The sequence below is a fragment of the Neophocaena asiaeorientalis genome, unplaced genomic scaffold, assembly GCF_003031525.2.
Source record: "Neophocaena asiaeorientalis asiaeorientalis breed wild unplaced genomic scaffold, Neophocaena_asiaeorientalis_V1.1 scaffold91, whole genome shotgun sequence".
Classification (NCBI taxonomy): Eukaryota; Metazoa; Chordata; class Mammalia; order Artiodactyla; family Phocoenidae; genus Neophocaena; species Neophocaena asiaeorientalis.
Genome location: NW_020173198.1, coordinates 2,201,108 through 2,221,868, shown reverse-complemented (window position 1 = coordinate 2,221,868; position 20,761 = coordinate 2,201,108). Strand labels below are relative to the sequence as shown.

At 49.7% G+C, this 20,761-nt stretch overlaps 2 protein-coding genes across 10 annotated transcripts in view; both read right to left on the bottom strand.

Annotated features, from left to right (window-relative positions):
- Nucleotides 1-616: 616 nt before the first annotated feature.
- On the bottom strand, nt 617-11,147 carry NFATC2IP (nuclear factor of activated T cells 2 interacting protein). Its single transcript, XM_024744625.1, has 8 exons — nt 10,641-11,147; nt 9,528-9,600; nt 7,106-7,220; nt 6,320-6,400; nt 6,041-6,227; nt 4,656-4,800; nt 4,421-4,530; nt 617-2,845 (listed from the first exon to the last, which is right to left on the bottom strand). The coding sequence occupies exons 1-8, from the start codon at nt 11,025-11,027 to the stop codon at nt 2,687-2,689; spliced, it is 1,257 nt and encodes a 418-aa protein (XP_024600393.1). The 5' UTR covers nt 11,028-11,147; the 3' UTR covers nt 617-2,686.
- Nucleotides 11,148-13,955: 2,808 nt separating this feature from the next.
- The window catches only part of CD19 (CD19 molecule), a 10,405-nt gene continuing 3,599 nt past the window's right edge, over nt 13,956-20,761 (bottom strand). For 2 of the 9 annotated variants that reach the window (XM_024744444.1, XM_024744449.1), the window contains exons 8-15: nt 20,450-20,563; nt 20,223-20,327; nt 20,072-20,140; nt 19,908-19,967; nt 19,749-19,805; nt 19,077-19,172; nt 18,872-18,974; nt 18,564-18,761 (exon numbers count right to left, since the gene is read on the bottom strand). In XM_024744444.1, the coding sequence (XP_024600212.1) occupies nt 18,886-18,974; nt 19,077-19,172; nt 19,749-19,805; nt 19,908-19,967; nt 20,072-20,140; nt 20,223-20,327; nt 20,450-20,563 (590 nt within the window). In that variant the 3' untranslated portion in view covers nt 18,564-18,761; nt 18,872-18,885. Of the gene's footprint in view, nt 14,269-17,693; nt 18,026-18,563; nt 18,762-18,871; nt 18,975-19,076; nt 19,173-19,748; nt 19,806-19,907; nt 19,968-20,071; nt 20,141-20,222; nt 20,328-20,449; nt 20,564-20,761 lie in introns of those variants that run through there. The other 7 variants (XM_024744446.1, XM_024744447.1, XM_024744448.1 and 4 more) reach the window with 7 other exon arrangements.

Genomic DNA, 20,761 nt, shown 5'->3' with positions numbered 1-20,761 from the left:
CAACGGATTGTTTTTTTTTTTTTTTTTTTTTGGCCACACGGCTTGCAGGATCTTAGTTCCCTGGCTAGGTTTTGAACCCGAGCCCCAGCAGTAAAAGTGCCAAGTCCTAACCACTGGACCACCAGGGAATACCACCCGATAGCAGTGATTTAAACAAGACAGGAAGTTCCCCTTCACGCCAAAGCCCAGAGGTCAGTAGTGCAGGGCTGGTAAGACGCTGCATGGAAGCTCAGACCCAGGCGCCTTCTCTCCTTGTCCTGCCCTGCATGGCTTCCTTCCCCAAGGTCACCTTGTGTCAGTAGGGATGCTCCACTTCCAGTGAGCAGCAGGAAGAAAGCCAAAGAGAGGGGCACACACTGCCCGCTTAGGGACGTGTCCTGGAAGTCGCGCACCTTCCTCTGAATTGGCATTTGGCCGCACTTGGCTACAGTGGAGGCTGGCAAGCACTGTCTTCGTTCTGAATTCTCTGTGCTTTGCTAAAAACCAGGGGTTCTGTTACCCTGGGGGGAGGAAGAATAGGTGTGAGGGGACAACAAACGGTCTCAGCCACAGGGGTCATGGGGAGGGGGTGGTCACGGGAAGGACAGAGAGACAGAAATCCTCAAATATACACAAGTTGAATGTACTCCCATTTATTCTGTTGAGATTGAACATATTTTAATTTTAATGTGTTCAGACTTATTAATGGACATAAAATATCTGAAAAAGAGTTATACCATATCACGGATTATTTAAATGTTAAAAAATTTTCTTTCTCTATTTCCCACATTGTAAGTTCAAAGGAATACCACATTCCAACAAAAAACTCTTTAAAGAGAGTGATATGTTTTTGCCAAAATTATACCACCTATCAGTGGAAAATTCATGGCTTTATTAGTAGACGGTGCTGAGAAAACTGGCTCATTATATGGTGAAACTAAAACTTGGATCTCATAGACAAAGGTAAATTTCAAACATTTCAGCAGCCAGTACAGCCTGGCATTAACCAATGAGAACAAATATTTGACCATGCAAAGCAGATGCCAGCACATACCAGTGTGTACTGGCTGGACTTCAGCCTGATATTAGTGGCCTAAATGTGAAAGAAAAGCTAATAAACTAACAGAAGAAAATGTAAAATATCTTAACTACTTTTAAATAAGAAATCAAAAAGCAACAAATGATATAACAAAATAGTTAATTTATCTACATTAAAATTAAGAATTTCTGTTCAGTGAAGGACACCCCTGAATATACAAACACAAGTGCCACTTTGAGAGTTTTTTGCAACTGCCCAGGAATATATGAAGAACTTTTGAGAGTAAACAAACAGAAAAAAGATAGGAAGCCCCCATGAGAAAATGAGCAATTCACACAAAGGGAAACCAGAAAAGCTGACAGGTATATAAAGAAATTCCCCAAATTACTGGTGATCAGATGAATGTACATTAAAATACAGCACCACTTTACACCCAACAGACTAGCAAAAATTAGAAAGCTGGGCAGTAGCAAGTGCTGGTGAGGATGAGGAGAAACAGGAAGCTTTAAGTGGGAGAGTCAATGACCATTCTGAAAACAAATAGAGAAATTAACCTGTCCGACCCATACTCCCGTCCTGGGTACCTCTGCCAGAGAACTTTTCACAAAATATGGAAGGGGACACATAAAAAGATGTTCATGCTGAGGAGTTGGAGGCACCCAGGTGTCCACCACTTAGCAAGTGTGTAAGCAAAATGCAGTTGACACCCACCATGGAATACCTCAGAGCAGTTCAAAGAAATAAAGGTGATGTTGAGTGAAAAAAGCTACAGCACAAGATCTACAGCATGACACTACATGGGGAAAAAGTATATTCACACATACAACGTGGCATTTTTCAAGGATACATTCACATTCAAAAACATGTAATCAACACATTAAAATGGACGCTTACGGGAGAGGATGGAGTGAAGGGGAAAAGCCATAAAACCAGAGAAGCCTTGCGTGGACTGGAATCCTGAGATCCAAAACCAAAAGGCTCAAGGTGCTCAATTATGCCTTAAATAATGTGTGTGCATCAGGAAGGTGGCTTGAAAGGGTCCTGGGGTGAGGAAGACACCCAAGCCTGAGAATCTACTATATTCTTCAAAAGAATAACCCATCGTCTGCCTCTGCTGAAGCTAATACACGTGTGAGCTCGATCATCTAGTTTCCTGCAGGCTGAGGAGCCACACCCCTGTATGTGCCTCAAGCAAACTTCACCCCCACCCCCCAATGACACTGAGGCCACTGCTGGTCCTGGACGTGGCATAAATGCCAGGCCTGGAATCCCATAGCAGGGATTTCATGTTGATTTCAACTCACTCTTTCAATAGGAGCAGTCTCATAAAAGAGACATTTCGGTAAAGGAAAGGGTGATGGTGGAGGGGAAAGGGTGAGGGTAAGGGATACCTTCTCCATGTCCCAGGGGACTGCAAAACTCAGCACACCCTGTGGATGGAGCCACAGTCCTCCCAGGGCAGCAAGGACCACCATACAACTAATCAGGTAGCTAACGGCTTGAAACCAGGGTTGACGGGGCGGGGCGAGGGTGGTCCAAGATCACTCCTTGATTTTGCTTCAGCTTGAGGATAAGTTCTACCTCAGTTTCAGCTAGCCCTTATGGGGCCAAAAGGGGGCAGCCGCTCTCCCCAAGTCCAAGCTGGGCCTCTAAACAGGGAGTGGGGTTTCAGCTCCAGACCTCGATGAGGTCCCCGGATTCCATGCCCAGGTCAGCCGGCAGCTCCTTGCCTGAAAGCTTTGTCCCATCAAAAAAGAAGGAGAGCTTGTGGCCCGAGAGTCCCATGGCCTCCTCGTAGCGGGACATGAGGGTCTTGAGAGGAGAATCCTGGATGGAGAGGAAAAACTGGATGTAAGAATTTGAAAAGAGGGGCTGAGGAGAACTTGTAGGGACAGACAGAGGACTTGCGACAGGGAGGACAAGGGGACAAGTCAAGTCAGAGCCCACGGAGGGAAAGGCAACTGGCCGAAGAGGCCAGCAGCAAGCTGGTTCCTCTCTAGGGAGCTGGGCCACAGAGCCCAGGACTGGGATGTTGGCTGTGGGTCAGGCAGGTTCTCCAAAGCCGGTCTCCTCACCTACGATGGAGGCATGAATCACAAGGAGGAAGCCAGCCGGGCTCTGGCTTCTGACCCAAGCTGGGGGCCAGGCGCTCCCACTGAAATGGATGTATAACCCTAGCCAAGTGCTATGGGTTGATTGTGTCCCCCAAAAAAGATACCTTGTGGTCTTAACCCCTGGTAAATGTGCATGTGACCTCATTTGGAAGATGTTATCAAGATAAGATGAGGTCATACTCGAGACTGGTGTGCGTATAAGAGAAAACAGACACACAGAGAGACACACAGGGAGAACGTCATGTGAGGAAAGAGGCAGAGACTGGAGTGATGCAGCTGTGAGCCAAGGACTGCCAGCCACCACCAGAAGCTAGGAGGAAGCAAGGAAGGATTCTACCTAGAGTCTCTGAGGGAGCATGACCCTGCTGACAACTTTTCTTTTTTTATAGTTGATTTACAATATTTTATTAGTTATAGGTTTACAACATCATGATTCAATATTTTTATAGATTATACTCTATTTAAAGTTATTATAAAATAATGGCTATATTCCCCTCTTCTGTCCAATATATCTTTTTTTTAACATCTTTATTGGAGTATAATTGCTTTACAATGGTGTGTTAGTTTCTGCTTTATAACAAAGTGAATCAGCTATACATAAACATATATCCCCATATCTCCTCCTTCTCGTGTCTCCCTCCCACTCTCCCTATCCCACCCCTCTAGGTGGACACAAAGCACCGAGCTGATCTCCCCGTGCTATGCAGCTGCTTCCCACTAGCTATCTATTTTATATTTGGTAGTGTATATATGTCATTGCCACTCTCTCACTTCGTCCCACCTGCTGACAACTTGATTTCGTATCTGTAGCCTCCAGAACTGTGAAATACATTTCTATTGTTTTAAGCCACCCAGTTTGTTGTATTTTGTTATAGCAGCTCTCAGAAACTAATACGGCCAAGTTACTCCACCTCTATAGAGGTTGGCTTCCGTATTTGTTAGATGAGGGTAACAACAGTGCTTTCTCATATAAGATTGTTGTGAAACTCAATAATATCCTGAATGTGAAGTAAATATCCTTAGCACAGGGACTGTCACTTCTTTTGTAATTATGATGGGTTTTATTGGTTACTGTCCAAGGGTGATTTTGACTTCAACCAGGAGTTAGGAGACCAGAGCCAGGCTCCCAGCAGAAGTGGGAGGGAAATTGAACACTGGGCTTTTTCCACTATCTAGGATGGGTGGGGACCCAAGACCACAGAGGGCAGTGACTCCATCCTCCACCCACTGACACGAGAGACCACAGAGCACGGGGCAAGGGGCACAGAGAGCCAACTCCCCCACTCACTCGAGGCAGCGAGACTTCCAGCAGCTGGTGCTTCTCCTTCCCCTGCACCCGCAGCTGGAGCAGGTGGGACTTCTCCGCGACATCCGGAGAACTTGCTAGCACCACGCAGTCTGTGGGGGGCAGGATCGGGAAGCCAGGCCTAAGCGGGGGTTGGAAGCAGGGTCCCCTCTGGGCCTCTTCCCATATCCCCTCCCTGTGGCAAAAGCCTCCTCAAGCCCCCCTGCCTTCCTCTCACCAATGATGTCAGCCACTCCAAGCTTTAGGGTCCTGGGGGTGGCGGTAGGGGACAGCTCTGTCTCTCCGAAGAGCAAGAGGATCCTGCTTGGGGACACCCCAAGACGGCCGGCCATGTGGTCCACCACACTCTGGAGGGGCTCTGACTGGGAGGGGGACAAGAAGTGAAGGAGGCCTTCCTGCCTTGATGTGCTTCCCCCCACCCACCCCCAGTTTCTGGCCTTAACTACTTGCTGAATTCCTCATCTGTGAGTTCCACCATATTTACCTGGCAAGGCATAAAATAAAATCATGTTAATAAGGGGTTCAGGCAAGTGACACAAAGACATGAAGGAGCCATGAGTTAGGAGAGAAAAGGGAGTGGTGGGGATTGCGGCCAACCAGAACCGGATACGCCCCATCTAAACAGGCCAGCTGTTCCGCAGTTCCAGCAGATTGGTACCATGTAGGAATATGGGCCAGGTACTATATCTTCCTATTTAAGAGAAACCAGAAATCTGGACCCTGGTACAAAATCACCCATTGCAAAGGTTGGCGATGAACTCATATGTTCATGTGAGTCATACATGGGACTTCCCTGGGGGTCCAGTGGTTAAGACTCCACACTTCCACTGCAAGGGGTGCGGGATCGATCCCTGGTTGGGGAAGTTCTGCATGCCGTGAAGTGCAGCCAAAAAAATAAATAAATAAAAGCACCGTACAGCACAAAAGAAGAAGAAGCATGGGACTTCCCTAATGGTCCAGTGGCTAAGATTCTGCGTTCCCAATGCAGGGGGTTCGATCCCTGGTCAGGGAACTAAGATCTCGCATGCCACACAGCAGGGGCAAAAAAAAAAAAAGAAGAAGAAGAAGAAGCACAGTTGATAAGGCCATGGGCTGCCAGTTCACAAGCCCTGGCTTAGTTGCTTGCCTGATGCATGGTTACTGCTCGATAAATGGTCACTCCTGTTATCATTCTTGTTTTGGAATTGGAGTCATCCCTACAAAAAGAGTAGCCTTCATCAGGAAGCTAGCGGGGATCGGAATGACCAAGTGACATCTGGGTGTCCAAGGCAGTCAGAGCAAGCACAAGAGGGAAGCACAGGGTCCGAGGGAAGGAAAGAGCGGGGGATGCACCCTGGGGAGGGGCTACCAAGCAAAGCTGCTTAGGATGTTTTAGTGGAGCCTTGAAAACGGGTGGGAAGTTTGCCAGAAAGAGAGGGGAGAGGGAGGAAAAAAATCTCCCAAGGGGAAGAGTGAGCACAAAGGTGCACAGGGCTGAACAAGCGCTGGGCAGCTCCAGACAGCAGGATGGGCAAAGGAAGCCACGGTCCCTTCTGCCCAGACACCACAGTCCCTCCACAGACAGTTCCTGGGACCCTTCTCCCAGGCTCTTCAGGCACTTACCATTCTGATGGGCAATCTGACCAGGTCAGTCCGGCACTGGATTTTGAGCGGCAAGAGCCGAGGGTTCTCTGGGAGAGTGGGCCCCTCCAGTAGGACCACCTCATCCTCTTGGCTCAGGTGGTCCTGGCCCTGGGGCTGCTTGGGACTCAGGCAGGAACGGAGATCTTGGAGGCGCTTGTTCACCTCTCTGGGGTGCAGAAAGAACTGTGGGTCAGTCAGGGTGGGCCCCCTCCACCCTGCCCCTCTCCACCCCAGCCCAGAGTCCCCTGCCCTTGGTACCTTAACTTCTGGAGTGCCCGAGTATGCTTCCTGCTGTTGGTCCGTGGCAGACGTGGAGGCAAAGGTGAGGTGTCCTGAACCCTGTAGAGATAAAAGAGGGACAGGATGGAGAAAGAGGTGAGACCCCAGCCCCACACCTCTCCTCATGGGACCCCTGGGGACCAGAGGGGTACCTGGAGAATCAAGAGAGAGCATCTTCCGGTGACATCCATCTTATGGGAAGACAGGGGGAGGTAAGGACAGGGAAAACCTGAGTCATAATTTTTATATTTATATGACCCAAATATGAGGGAGGAGAATGCCTAACTTTTAAGATAAGTTACTTCCCAGGTAAATGTCTGATAACATCCAAATGACACCAAGCACTTACTATCGGCCAAGGGTTAACTCTTAATTTACCCCAAAATTCTGACCCAGGTACCACTATTATCCCCATTTTACAGAAGAGAAAATTGAAGCACAGAGAGGCTGGCTAAGAGACAGCTGCCGGATTTGAACCACAGGGCAGTCTGCAGAGCCACATGCTTCACCCCTGCATCACTACTTTCTTAGACACAAAGCTGAAATCTCCGCTTCCTGGCGGGTCCTGAGGGCCCGCTGTCATCCTCTGATGGGGCTCACCTCTTCTTTCCCCCAAGAAGAGCTTCATTCCTCACCTGAGCCTCAAGACTCCTTCCGTCCTTCTCCTTACCCTTTGAGGAGCCAGCCAAGGGTTCTGCCTGCCTCAGCCTAGCCCCCCCAACTCCCTTTCTGCTCCAGCGGCCCCAGGGCCCTTGCCTCACTCACAGTAACATCTCTTTCTTCTCTTCTCCATCCTTACTCCTCAGCTTCTTCTTCCAGGGAGAATTGGGACGTGGGGAATCCTCAGCGTGGAGACTGCTGGAATCTGCCACGTCCACCTCTGGGGACAGAGCAGGAGGAAGTGGAAAGGGTTAGCCAAGAGAGGTCAGCGGTAGGCCAAGGAGAGACAAGTCAGGGGCTTCAGAAGGTTCTGAGAAAGGAGGAGACTAAGGGAGCCCCAGACACACACAATCACTGGGGAAGGGCTCAAGGGGTGTGAGTCAAAAGGGAAAAGCCTACCTCAGAGAGAAGAATGAACTGGAGCCTGACAGATTAGAGCAAGAGAGTGTCAGAACTTCATGCTAAGGCATGAGACAGTGGTGAGTGTGGACAGTCGGAAAGTGGCTCACCCCAACTGAAGCATGCTCTTCTCACTTTTGATCACGTGCACCCCACAAATGAAGAACACTGAGCACACAACCCGGAAAATAGGTATTTACTTAATACACATATACTACTTACTATACAGGGACATACTAGTATATATGTTATGAAACATACACTAAAACAAATGTCAAAGGATGGTTTTTTTTCCTAATATTTCTCTTATTTTCTTCCCATACTCAGTTTGGTGGGCACAGAGAGACTGTGACTCTGGGGTGGAGGAGGGGGTGTGGGGCAGGGAGGGAATGAGGTAAAGAGGTAAGTATAGGCCTTCTGAGCCTACATTTCTCAAATTTCATCCGTATGTCATTGCCATATTTTGCCATATCTCTGTATTATTTAATATCTTTCTTTCTTTCTTAAGTTTATTTATTTTTAGCTGCGTTGGGTCTTCGTTGCTGCGTGTGGGCTTTCTCTAGTTGCGGCAAGCGGGGGTACTCTTCGTTGCGTGCGCGGGCTTCTCATCATGGTGGCTTCTCTTGCTGCGGAGCTCAGGCTCTAGGCGCGCAGGCTTCAGTAGCTGTGGCATGTGGGCTCAGCAGTTGTGGCTCACAGCCTCTAGAGTGCAGGCTCAGTAGCTGCGGCGCACGGCACACATGTTGCTCCGCGGCATGTGGGATCTTCCCAGGCCAGGGCTCGAACCCGTGTCCCCTGCATTGGCAGGCGGATTCTTAACCACTGTGCCACCAGGGAAGTCCTAATATCTTTCTTTAAATCACTCATTTTAACTTGAATATCTTATAAAAGGAAATCAGGTATAATATTCTAAACTACAGAAGCTTTTTTCCATTTGCTTACCACACGATCATCATTAACCATAAGATAGTTACTGTGAATACAAAACAATGATAATGAATCCTAGATCAGTGGTTCTCAGAGGCAATTTTGCCTCCTGGGGGACATGTGGCAATGTCTGTAGACAATTTTGGTTGTCACAATGAGGGGAGGAAGGGGCTGGGGTGTGATACTGGGATCTGGTGGGTAGAGGTCAGGATGTTGCTAAACATCCCACAGGGCACAGGACAGCCCCAAACAAAGAATGATCCAGTCCAAATGTCAGTAGCACCGAGGTTGTGAAATCCTGTCCTAGTAGCTGCCAGAGGCCTGAGATTCTGCGTTTCTGACAAACTCCTGGAAGATACCCAACATTCCTGGGTCCACATTTTGAGTGGCAAGGACAGAGGTGCCTTTGTACTTCTCTGTTCCAGGTACCATATATGCAAACCATATATGTAGCCCAAGAGGGGGCTTTCTATATATTCTCTTTAATTAAGTCTCACCAGAATCCTTTGACATAGGTCCATTTTTTATCCCCATTTTGCTGAGGAAATTGAAGCATTGAGAGATTAACTCACCCAAGGTCACACAGCTACTAAGGGGTAGAACTTGCATTCAAACCAGGCCCGCTGGTTCCCAAATCAGCTCTTAATCACCCTGCCATACTCCCTCATGGTACAAAAGTCTTAGTCCAAGGTCTGCATTTGCCCACTGGATCGCTTCCCTATTAGACTTGATTCCTACTCACTGCCCTTGAGTGGTTTGCAAAAATCACATCACTGAGGGAGAATAAAGGCTGGGCAGCCCTGAAAAGATTCAAATAACACCCTGCTGGCTCCAGAGTGTTCCCAAGACACTTGTCGAAGATGTAACAAGATGTTACAGGTTCTTAACACTTCCCCCTCCCCTGTTCCCAGGATTACAGAATCAGAATCTCTGGGGCTGGCACCTGGAAATCTGTATATTAGCTCACTCTTATGCCTATTAGAGTTGGCGGAAGGGTGTTTTGACAGCATTTTCTGTGCCTTCTGGTTAACAATCCAGCTCCTCTCAGGACTGGAGCTTTTTCTGGCTAGGATGCAGGAGTCGCCTCTCCCATGTCCTTCCCCTGAGCCTCAGGAAACAACTAACTGCAGGGATGTAAACTCCAGAAAGTCTCCTCAAAGAGGCCAGCGCTGGGCACCTCTCCCTAGAAGCCCTCCCTTACCTTCCTCAGTCTCTGGGGGGCAGAATTTCAGGAGGGACGTGTGGTCTGGGATGAGGTGGAGGCTGCTTTTCACCTGCAAAGAAAAAGTAGATCAGTCCCAAATCCTCCCTCCACTTAAAGAGAAAACTGGGGTCGATTCTTCCCTCACACCCAGGCCTCCTCCTCCAGCTCCCAAGTCCTCCCTAAGGATGTAGACATTACAGCCCTCCCACAGGGACTCAGGAGCTCAGCTTCCCCAGGATCCAAAATTGTAGTACCCTACCGTACGGTATCACTTATATGTGGAATCTAAAATATGACACAAACGAACATATCTACAAAGCAGAAACAGACTCACAGACATAGAGAACACACTTGTGGTTGCCAAGGGGAAGGGGGGAGGGGGGAGGGATGGACTGGGAGTTTGGGGTTAGTAGATGCAAACCATTACATATAGAATGGATGGACAACAAGGTCCTACTGGATAGCACAGGGAACTATATTCAATGTCCTGGGATAAGCCATAATGGAAAAGAATATAAAAGATATACAGCAGAAATTAACACAACATTGTAAATCAACTACACTTCAATTTAAAAAAATGAGTACTCTGACTCCGACACCCCTTTCCCTAATGCACTGTAAGGATGCAAGCTTAGCTCCCCTTTTTTACGAAGCTGCTAGCCATCCTGCTATCTTAGAATCCTTGGGAATCTCAGCCCCCTAGCTCACCCTACCACGTGGGGACTCCAGGCTCCTGGAGCCCCCAGTTCTCTCTGAACTTCCATGGACCCCAGTCCCCATCTTCCTGGATCTTTAGCAATGGGCCCCAACCTTAAAACCCAATATGCCCCAAATCCCAGCCCTAGGAGCCTCAACTCTTCTCTGAACCATCAGGGATCCCAAACCCTTAGGCTCTCTATACCCCCGACACTCCAGCTCCTGGGAATCCCAAACTCCCAGCACACTCCAAACCCCTTCACCTCCCCAATTTACGGAAACCCCAGGAACCCTGCCCCCAAGGCTCCTAGCCCCTGCTTCCGTTCAGTCTCCCAAGACCAATCCTAGAACCCTACCCTCAACATTTCTAAACCCAGCCCTTCCGCGCTAGCCCTCTCGGGGACCCGCGTGCACCTTCTCGGAGTACACTGGAACCGCCGGTGCCTCCTCGGGATCCAGCAGCAACCGCCGCCGCCGCCTGACCAAGACCCGAGGGGTTTCAGCCGGCCGTGCGTCCGCCCCTTCGCTGTCACTGTCGCTGTCGTCCCGGGGCGCGGCCGGCACGGGGGGTTCCGGGAGCGGGACCTCGGCCGGGTCCGCAGCGCCCCGCGCCGTTGCGACCTCCAAGACATCCTCATCGCTGTCGCTGACCAAGTCCACAAGTACCGAGTCCAGGGTGCGCCGGGCTGGCGATCGTTGAGCGCCAGGACGCCGGCCACGGCCGCCCCGGGATCCCCGAGCCCCTCGGCCGACACCGCCGCCGGTGGGCCGCCGGCCCTTTTTCCTCACCGGCTCCGCCATGGCACACACCCGGCTGCCACAGTCGCCCGCCTCTAGCCAACTCGCCTGGCCCCCTCCAGCGGCTTCCGCCCTTCATTGGGTGAACTGCCTGCTAATCAGCACCTCTCCCCGCCCACACCCCCCGGATCCACCTCTCCGCCTTTTCACTGGTCGCTGCACCCGCCCATCACACATTCACCACTGAAACCAAGGCGCCAAAGATTCCAATCAGCCTCGGCGCAATCGGCGTAGGTTTCGACTCGTCCCGGCTCACCCATTGGCCTGACCATCCTTCTACAAGCCCCGCCCACTGAAGAGAGTCTTTTTCCTGGTTGGTGGAGGAGCGGGGCATCCTGGGAATTGTAGTCTGCAAGCCCTCAGGCTAGAGTGGAAGGAGTCCGGCTGGGAATTGCTTTTAGAAACCGCAGACCTCACGGGTATCCCGTTTATTCTTTCCCCCAGCCGCTTGGTGGGCTGAGTAATTCCCCTCGACGCCGACCCCTCGCACACGACCCCTCCTCACGTACAGAATCCGCACAATACGACCCTGAACCAACACTTCAATACCGCGCAACTCTCCGCATAACCTTCGACAGCATACATACCTTCCCTCACACTGGAGGTCCCGACAGACACTTTTCTCGGGCAAAGTCAACCCAACATACACTCTTGCAACACCCTCCCACAACGTACACCTAAGCACAGCCCGCCTCACAAACACCTGGAAGGGCAAATACAAGTGAAAAGTAAGAGGCTTAATTCTCCCTGTTGAAAATAAGGGACGTGACTTCTCCCCCTTCTCCCTTTTCTTTCAGAATTTCTTTCTTGGAACTTTTCAAAATGTATGTAGGGCTTCCCTGGTGGCGCAGTGGTTGAGAGTCCGCCTGCGATGCAGGGGTGTCCGGGGAAAAAAAAAAAAAAAAAAAAAAATGTATGTAAATCTTTGTAATGGCTAACTAAGCCTCTTGCCAGTCTCATAATTCAGAACTCCAGGACCTGGGAGACATTTTCTTTTTAATTTAAGTTTAGTTGATTTACAATGTTGTGTTTCTGGTGTACAGCAAAGTGCTTCAGTTTTCTATATATTTTCTTTCTCAGATTCTTTTCCATTATAGTTTATTACAAGATATTGAATATAGTTCCCTGTGCTATGCAATAGGACCTTGTTGTTTATCTATTTTATATTTAGTAGTTTGTATCTGCTAATCCCAAACTCCTAATTTATTCCACCCCCCACCCCACTCCCTTTCCCCTTTGGTAACCATAAGTTTGTTTTCTATGTCTGTGAGTCTGTTCCTCTTTTGTAAATAAGTTCTGGAGCCATCTTTTTGAAATGCAAGCATCAGGGGAAATAGCTCCCAATCTCCCCATCTCCCAGCTCCAGCGGGAGAATAACAGCGTAACTTCATGGAGGCTCTGCTGCAACATACAAAACCACCTCCCATCAAAAATACCGTAAAGCAACTACACTCCAATAAAAATTTTTTAAAAAAAGAAAAGAAACGAAACTAGATAAATCAGACTCTAGGAAAAAAAATAAAGATGTCATAAGTTTGTCTTGCCCTTGGATAAAAGCCAATCACCATGATAAAGTTAGGATGATCTACGTGTGCCTAAAGGTAATGTCAAGTCTTCTTACTTGAGGCCTAGTCATTGTTTATCTTGAAAACAAGATATGGGTTTTGAAAACTTATCTTGAAAACAGGATAATGGGTGGTACCTGCTTAGCTATATAAAATGGTGAGATTTCTTTCTGCTTTTGCAACCCATCTCTCAGGGGATTGCCTGTAACGTGCCTGGCATTCTGTTTAATGCTTATTCAATAATAAAACTGTTTTCTCAAACGTATGGACACCAAGGGGGGAAAGTGGCGGTGGAGGGTGGTGGTGGGGTGGGGTGGCGGTGGGATGCAGTGGGAGATTGGGATTGACACATATACATTAATATGTATAAAATAGATAACTAATAAGAACGTGCTGTATAAAAAATAAATTAAATAAAATTCAAATATTCAAAAAATAATAATAAAACTGTTTTCTGTCTCTACTACCTCTGTGTAGAGGTTTTCTGGGTGGGAAGAAGGTTTTGTTTTTTCATTTTATTTCCCCAACACACCCACCAACGACATTGCATACCTCAGAGGCTACATATCCTCCACACATCTACTGTATCCACAACTCCTGTACAACATGCACCCCAACGCAGCACAGATGTAACCGATCAGGACCCTATGGGGCCTTCCTGGGACAGGCCCTCCCCCCATATCTTCTGCTTTAGCTCCTCTCTGAAGTATTGATACCTAGATAACAATATTTGATGCACACTTCCTAAGTTGTTTTACAGATGTGAAAACCCCCCACCAGGACTTGGGGCAGTGGTTAAGAATCTGCCTGCCAATGCAGGGGACACGGGTTCGAGCCCTGGTCTGGGAAGATCCCACATGCCGTGGAGCAACTAAGCCCGTGCGCCACAACTACTGAGCCTGCGCTCTAGAGGCCGTGAGCCACAACTACTGAGCCCACGCGCCTAGAGCCCTGCTCCGCAACAGGAGAAGCCACAGCAATGAGAAGCCCACGCACCTCAACAAAGAGTAGCCCCTGCTCAGCCCCCGCTCGCTGCAACTAAAGAAAGCCCGTGTGCAGCAATGAAGACCCAACGCAGCCATAAATAAATAAATAAAATTTTAAAACTATGTTTTGCCCAAACCATCTGGGGAGCTCCAGGCTTTTTAGGGCAGGAGCCACCTGTCTCCTCGCAGAGCCCTGAATAAACCTTTCTCTGCTCCAAACCTCGATGTTTTGGTTTGTTTGGCCTCACTGTGCATTGGGCACACGAACTTGCACGCTAACACAGACACACCCCTCCTACACTTCACACCTCCCATATTGCCTCCAACTGCATGACCCCCGTTGGCCTTAGAAATAAAAGTCAGTTATTCTACCAGCAAGAATGGGTTTATTCAGGAATAGCAGAGGAATTGCAATTTGGGACAAGGAAGCTTTAGCGAAAGCCATAGGCGAGTCCAACAAAGAAGGTTATTTTATAGAGAAAAGGGAGGACATTGGGAGGGGTCGTTTTGAAGGAAAGTCCATTGGAGAAACGTGAAAGTTCAGGGTGATGATGGTTTCTCATTGCCTGAGTTGCTCGGGTAGTGGATTTCTTCTAGGAGATTTAATGTACATCTTTTCCTGTTGGGACCTGTAATTGATGATTCTTTCCTGTCCATGATTCTTCTGTTGGGGTCTTTAACTGACAGTCCTTCCTGTAATTGATGACAAGTGGCACAGCATGAAAGCCCCCCCTTCAGACTCCATTTTAGTGAGGTTTCCTTTTATTAATTTTCACTCCCCTGACACCTCACACTATACACGCCACACTATACTTCACACATAACATCCACACAGCATACACCCAATACCACCTGTCTCTCACACACTTAGCGTTCACATAACTTGTACTTCACACATCCATCCAGTAAAGCATCTTTTTTTTTTTTACAAATTAATTAATTTATTTATCTATTTTTGGCTGTGTTGGGTCTTCATTGCTGCGCGCGGGCTTTCTCTAGTTGCGACGAGTGGAGGCTACTCTTCGTTGCAGTGCGCGGGCTTCTTCTTGCGGTGGCTTCTCTTGTTGCAGAGCACGGGCTCTAGGCGTCGGGCTTCAGTAGTTGTGGCTCATGGGCTCTAGAGCGCAGGCTCAGTAGTTGCAGTGCACAGGCTTAGTTGCTCTGTGGCATGTAGAATCTTCCCGGACCAGGGCTCAAAGCCGTGCTCCCTACATTGGCAGGCAGATTCTTAACCACTGCGCCACCAGGGAAGTCCCAGTACAGCATCTTTTTTTTTTTTTTTGGCTGCGTTGGGTCTTTGTTGCTGCACGCGGGATTTCTGTAGTTGCGGCAAGCGGGGGCTACTCTTCGTTGCAGTGCGCGGGCTTCTCATTGTGGTGGCTTCTCTTGTTGCGGAGCACGGGCTCTAGGCACTCGGGCTTCAGTAGTTGTGGCACGCAGGCTCAGTAGTTGTGGCACACAGGCTTAGTTGCTCGCGGCATGTGGGATCTTCCCAGACCAGGGCTCAAACCCGTGTCCCCTGCATTGGCAGGCGGATTCTTCACCACTGCGCTGCCAGGGAAATTCCCCCAGTACAGCATCTTGATGACCACCCACATCCCATCCCATCCCCCTCCTCTGCTACACTGATATCCCCTAAACACACACCCCAACTCAGCCCGCACTTCATGTGCTCCAAGTAGACTCAGCCAAGGTCAAGACTGAAAGCACACAACCCCAGCAGGTGAGGCTGTTCCCCAAGGAACAAAGACTCTGGACCTGGCAGAGTGGACTCCAAGGACCTCCTAGCCCTGGGAACTCTTCATCCACTCTTTATAGTAAGGCTGGAAGCATAGAGGTTACACCAAAAGCCCTTCTGCAGCCTCGGTCCCTACCTGGGAGGCCCCTGCAAACTAGGGGTGACCCTGAGGGCCTGAAACCTCTCTCAAGCCTCCTTCTCCCTAAATCTTGTTCAGGAACTATAAGTGATCCAGTCCCTGCCAAAGAAGCAGGTCATGGGGTGGGAATTTGTGAAGCTTTGGAGTGTGGCTTTCTTCTGAGCAGGTCCCTGCACTGGAGGAGTTCCTAATCCAAATATTCTGTGTGCCCTCTGGCTCCTGGGGCACAGTAGGCCCTTAATAAATGCCAAATAATAATAATAGCTAATGTTTGAGTGCCTACTATGCTACTGTCATGTGCTTTACATCTCATTTAAGATTCACTAAGGTAGCTATCATTATTATCCCTATTCTACAGACCAGGAAACTGCAGCACAGAGAGTTTGAGTCACACAGCCAGAAAGGGTTGGAGCTGGGATTCAAACTCAGGTAGTCTAATTCCAGAGCACTGGGCTGGAGTTAGCACACCTCTGTTCCTCATCTTCTCCCAAGACTTCGCTGGGTAGCAGAGCTCACAGGAGTAGCTCCAGCCTCTGGCCCCTGAATCTCAGGACTTGGCACAGTCCTTCATTCACTCCTCCTTCCCCACTCATTTCCTGAGCTCCTGATCTCTGCCATCCCCTGGCTGGGTACCAGGGGCACAGAGAAGACCCAGACATGGATTCACCCTTGAGAAGGTAGGATGTTTTCACCAGGAGTGTCATGTTCAAATGATTCAGGCACAGGCAGGAGACCTACATGAATGAAGCAGACTGGGTGAAAGGCAATAGGGAATGGTGGGGACTTTGGCAATATGGAAAGCTTACATTAGCTGAAGGGTAAGGTCAGGTCAGGGTGTGAATCCTGAGCTAGATCTGGGATATTTATTATTATTATTTTTTATTTTGTTTCTGCCACATGGACTGTGTCCAAGATGGAAGGCCAAGGAAATGCTGAAGGTTCATTTCCCATCCCCTGCATTCCAAACATACACTATGCAAATATAACAAGAGGCATCGCTTTCCTTCTTTTCTTTTTCTTAATAGATACCTGAGCTCAAAAGCAGGACAGAATCTCCCTGGTTCTAGAAATAACGAAGGAAATCAAAGCTACAACATTGAGAGGGCAGCGCATGGGAATGCTGGGATCCCTAGGATTGGAGTTTTAATGTCCCCATGGGGACAGAGGTTAAGGCTGAGGCCCCAGGAAGAGCAGAGATGGAATCCAGAAATCTGGCTGCTGAAACTAAGCCCCATGTGCAAAGCTGGGAGCTGAGAAAGGACTGTCTCTCCTGGGCACAGAAGACAGAGGGGAAAACAGTCCATCCACAGGCCTTGGGATGCAGTTTGGAAAAAGTCACGGCAGGAAATCAGAATCCCCAGAGTCACCAGAGTATGGGCTTGGAGTCAGACCAAACCCCTAGGGCAAAAGCCTGCTCTAAATAAAATGGTCAGAAACCTGAGTAGCCTGTAAGACTGTGGCAGAAGCCAAAGCAAGCTGGCCCCAGAAGATGTGAGTGAGGCAAAGGACTCCCGCAGGAGAAACACAAAGAAGTCAAAGAACTCTTCCATGGTGATACACCATGGGAGGCTTCACCCATTGTACAGATGATGATAATCGCCTCCTCCCTAATGCTACTTTATAACTGGGAACACTGAGGGTCATTGAGCTTGAGTAAGTTGCCTAAAGTCAGCTAGCAACTGAAGTATTTAATTTCTCTGTGCCGCAGTCTTCTCAGCTCTAAGGTGATAATAATTTTAGCGTACCTTCCTCATAGAATTGTCATGAAGATAAAATGGTCTGCTACTTGTAAAGCATTTATTAGAACAATGCCTGGCACATCATAATGGTGTTAATACAGTTAAAGTAAGTCTGAAAGGTTCAGAGATAAAGAAGGAATAGAGTCTCAAAAACAAACACAGGACATTATGAAGAAAGAACAGGTACATTAAGAAAAGGAATTCTAGGGCTTCCCTGGTGGCACAGTGGTTGAGAATCCGCCTGCCGATGCAGGGGACACGGGTTCATGTCCCGGTCCAGGAGGATCCCACGTGCCGCGGAGTGGCTGGGCCCGTGAGCCATGGCCGCTGGGCCTGCGCGTCCGGAGCCTGTGCTCCACAGCGGGAGAGGCCACAACAGTGAGAGGCCCGCGTACCGCAAAAAAAAAAAAAAAAAAGAAAGGAATTCTAGAAATAAAAATATAGGTACTGAAAAAGTCTAGACCATCTTACAGAGAGCGTTGAAACTTCTGGAGCAGGAGAGGGACTAGGTTTCAGATGCCAGTCCTGGGTTTCAGAAGAGCACTGGAACTGGGGAGACCAGGCAGAAGACACCAAGACTATCAATGACTGAGTCCACCTTAGCCTGAGACAGGCAGGAATTTGGGAGTGGTAGAGCTTGCTACATAATGGTTTCAGGGCCTGGAGACTTTTAGCTCTGAAGTCTTTGTGTTTGTGGTTTATATCATAGGCAGTTTACCAGGCAGTAGGCACCATGGCTAGAACAGCAGCCAGATTTCTGGATTCAGCTCTGTGAAGTGCTACTTGCATGACTTGGCCTCTCTAACCCTCAGTTTTCCATCTACACAACTGCACCTAGGAAGAGAGAGTGTCAAGAATGATATAGGGTCTGGAATTAGATGGCCAGAGTTCAAGTCCTGACCCCAACATTTAATAACTAGGTAAGTCTTGGGCATGTAATTTAGGGTCTCTGCCTCAGTCTCCTCATCTATGAAACAGGGTTGTTTGTGACGATAAAATGAGCTAATATATATAAACATACACACACTTAAAATATACATAAAATACTTTGATACAATCCTGGCACATAACAGATGATTAATGCCTTCATTGATGTTAGAGCATAGTAGATGCTCAATAAATGGCAGTGATGACTGCCAATTCCTGGATTGCTTCATCTTCACTGGGCGCCACAAATACAACTGCTGAATGAACAATGACTGAATGACTGGCTGGCGGGAATGGCAGGCAAGTGAGAGAGATGAGTGCAGGTCAATCCCCAGGTGGGAAAAGGCCCTGTGGTTCCGGAGATGCAGTTCTCCCTCCTCCGCTGGATTCAAGAGGGGATGGGAATACACGCATCCTCACCTTCCCTTCCCCTCCCACACAAGGGCACTATGTCACAGGATTGGAAGAGCTCACTGAGTTTATTTGGGGAGTGCAAAGGGGGCCGAAGTTTCGCTTGTGTACACTGTGTGTGTACACAGATACACGCGTCCTGAGTAACACTGCTCCAGAGGCTGGCGCCATCTGCTGGGGTCCCCAGATTTCAGAGTCAGGTGTGGATCTCAGGGGCCTGAGGAGGCCCATGCTATGCAGAAGAAATGGTAATGGGGAGCAGTCTAGGAGCCAGCACCCCACTTCCATCCCTATTCATCTCCCTCCTTCTTTCCCATCCTTGGAGGGCAGTTCCCAGCTCACCTGAAGGGAATCACCTAGTTGCTCCAGGTGCCCATGTGGCCCCCTCCTCCCCATGCTGGTTCTGGTCCATCGGGATTATCCATATTCTCATAAGAGTCTGCATCTGGTCAGGACCAGGAAGGAGTAAGATATAAGTGGAGCTGAAAGTCAGCTGGGAGGGAGGAAGCCTCAGAGGACAATGGGAGACAGCAGGAGAAGCACCCACCTTCTTCATGACTGGGACCAGGCTGGGCTTGAACAAAGCGGAGCTGGGGGACTGCATACAGGATCCCTCTCATATCCTCGTAGGACTGGGACCCTGCTAGGCCAGGGGATGGAGAGTTGGAAGCCTGGGAGCCATGCCGGGGGCTTGGGGAAGGGAAGTGCAGCCTAAGATACTGAGGGAGTCTTAGGGGCAGAGGAAAGTGGAAGGCTTGAACAATATTGTACTAGGAAGGAGTGGCAGGGTTAGCATCAGGTTCTGGGCCCTTGTTTGTTGTAGGGTTTGATCACGTGTGGTTAGATTATGGTCGTGGTCAGAGAAAAAGTGAAGAACGGAATTGGAAGGAGTCAAAGTCAGAGTTGTGAGGAGGTTGTAGAGAGAGCTCGGGTCAAAGGTGAGGCCTGCATTGTGGCTGAGGTGAGCTGGAGGTCAAAGTCCAGGCTGGAACTGGATTGGGGTTGGGGCTGATGTTGATGATGAGGGATGGGGTGAATACTGGGCGTCAGTGTTGGGCATTGGGGTCAGTGTTGAGGTTAGAGTTAGGAGCCAAATCTAAGGTCAGGATTGGGCTTGGGTTTGGGGTCAGAACCAAGGTCAAGGTCGGGCCTGACATTAGAGCTGAGGCCACATCAACCCAATCTGGACAAAGACAGGCAGGTCCCAAGCACTTCTCACCAAGGGAGGTTGCCTCCCTGCTGGGGTCCCAGGCTGACCCGTGGGGGCTCAGGAAGTCTGGAGAAGGAAGAGGGAAGTCACTCCCGGCCTTCGCGTCACACACACCACCACCGCCACCACCCATCCACCCCGCAGGAACGTGACCATCCTCACACACACCTGTTGTCCTGGCAACTGGCTGGGCCAGTTCTTCATCCTCATTCTCGTAAGATTCAGCTGCTGCCAAAAAAAGAGAACTCCAGGGACCACTCCGGCCCTGTAGGGGATCCACAGCCCTGTGGGTTCTCCCAAGTGTATGAGGCCCCACGAGTACCCCAGATTACCGTTGGAGAAGGAGTCTTCATCCTCAGGACCTACGACCCCTTCCTCAGGGTTCTCATAGCCGCTGCCATCTGGTGGAGAAGGAGGGGGATCCAGGGAGGGCCCACAGCCCACCCCAGCTGAGAAGGTGAGGATGAGGGAGGGCAGTCTTACCCTGGGAGAGCTGGTCCTGCCCAAGGTTGGAGTCGTTCTCGTAGAACTCGGAGCCCTCCTCACTGTCCGGCTCCTCATAGGCCTCCCCTTCCTCTTCTTCTGGGCCTGGGGTTTGGGGATGGGGGTGGGAACCGGGTCACGGGCCCCCTCCTCCAGGCCCCAGTCCACTATTCCTGCCACAGACTGCTCCAACACCTCCCATGTGAGTAACCATCCCCCTCAATCACCGGTCCCTGGTGGGCTCCGGGACTCCGAGGCTCTGGCCTCCTGGGCGTCGATGCGCGGATTTCCGTAGGGCGGCACGGTGGCTCCCAGGCCCGCAGCCCACCGCAGGGCGCGTCCTGGCGGGTGAGAGGAGATGGGGGCGGTCAGGGCTACGGGCAGAGGATGCTTCAGGGCCTGCCGGAGGACTCCGGGTCTAGGTACCCAGCCTTGAGCCAGCAGGGCGGGATCTAAATCTAGAGGCGTGGCCTGAAGTCTCGGGCGAGGTTCTGGGGTCAGAACCGGACTTCAGGTGCCGAGTCTGGGGGGGCGGGGAT

Coding starts and splice junctions, on each gene's coding strand:
- NFATC2IP (XM_024744625.1), bottom strand. CDS start 11,027: ATGGCGGAGCCGGTGAGGAAAAAGGGCCGGCGGCCCACCGGCGGCGGT. Junction 7,221..9,527: donor CCCCCCAGAGACTGAGGAAG/GTAAGGGAGGGC, acceptor CTCTGTCCCCAG/AGGTGGACGTGGCAGATTCC. Junction 4,801..6,040: donor TCAGATTGCCCATCAGAATG/GTAAGTGCCTGA, acceptor TCCCCCTCCCAG/TCAGAGCCCCTCCAGAGTGT.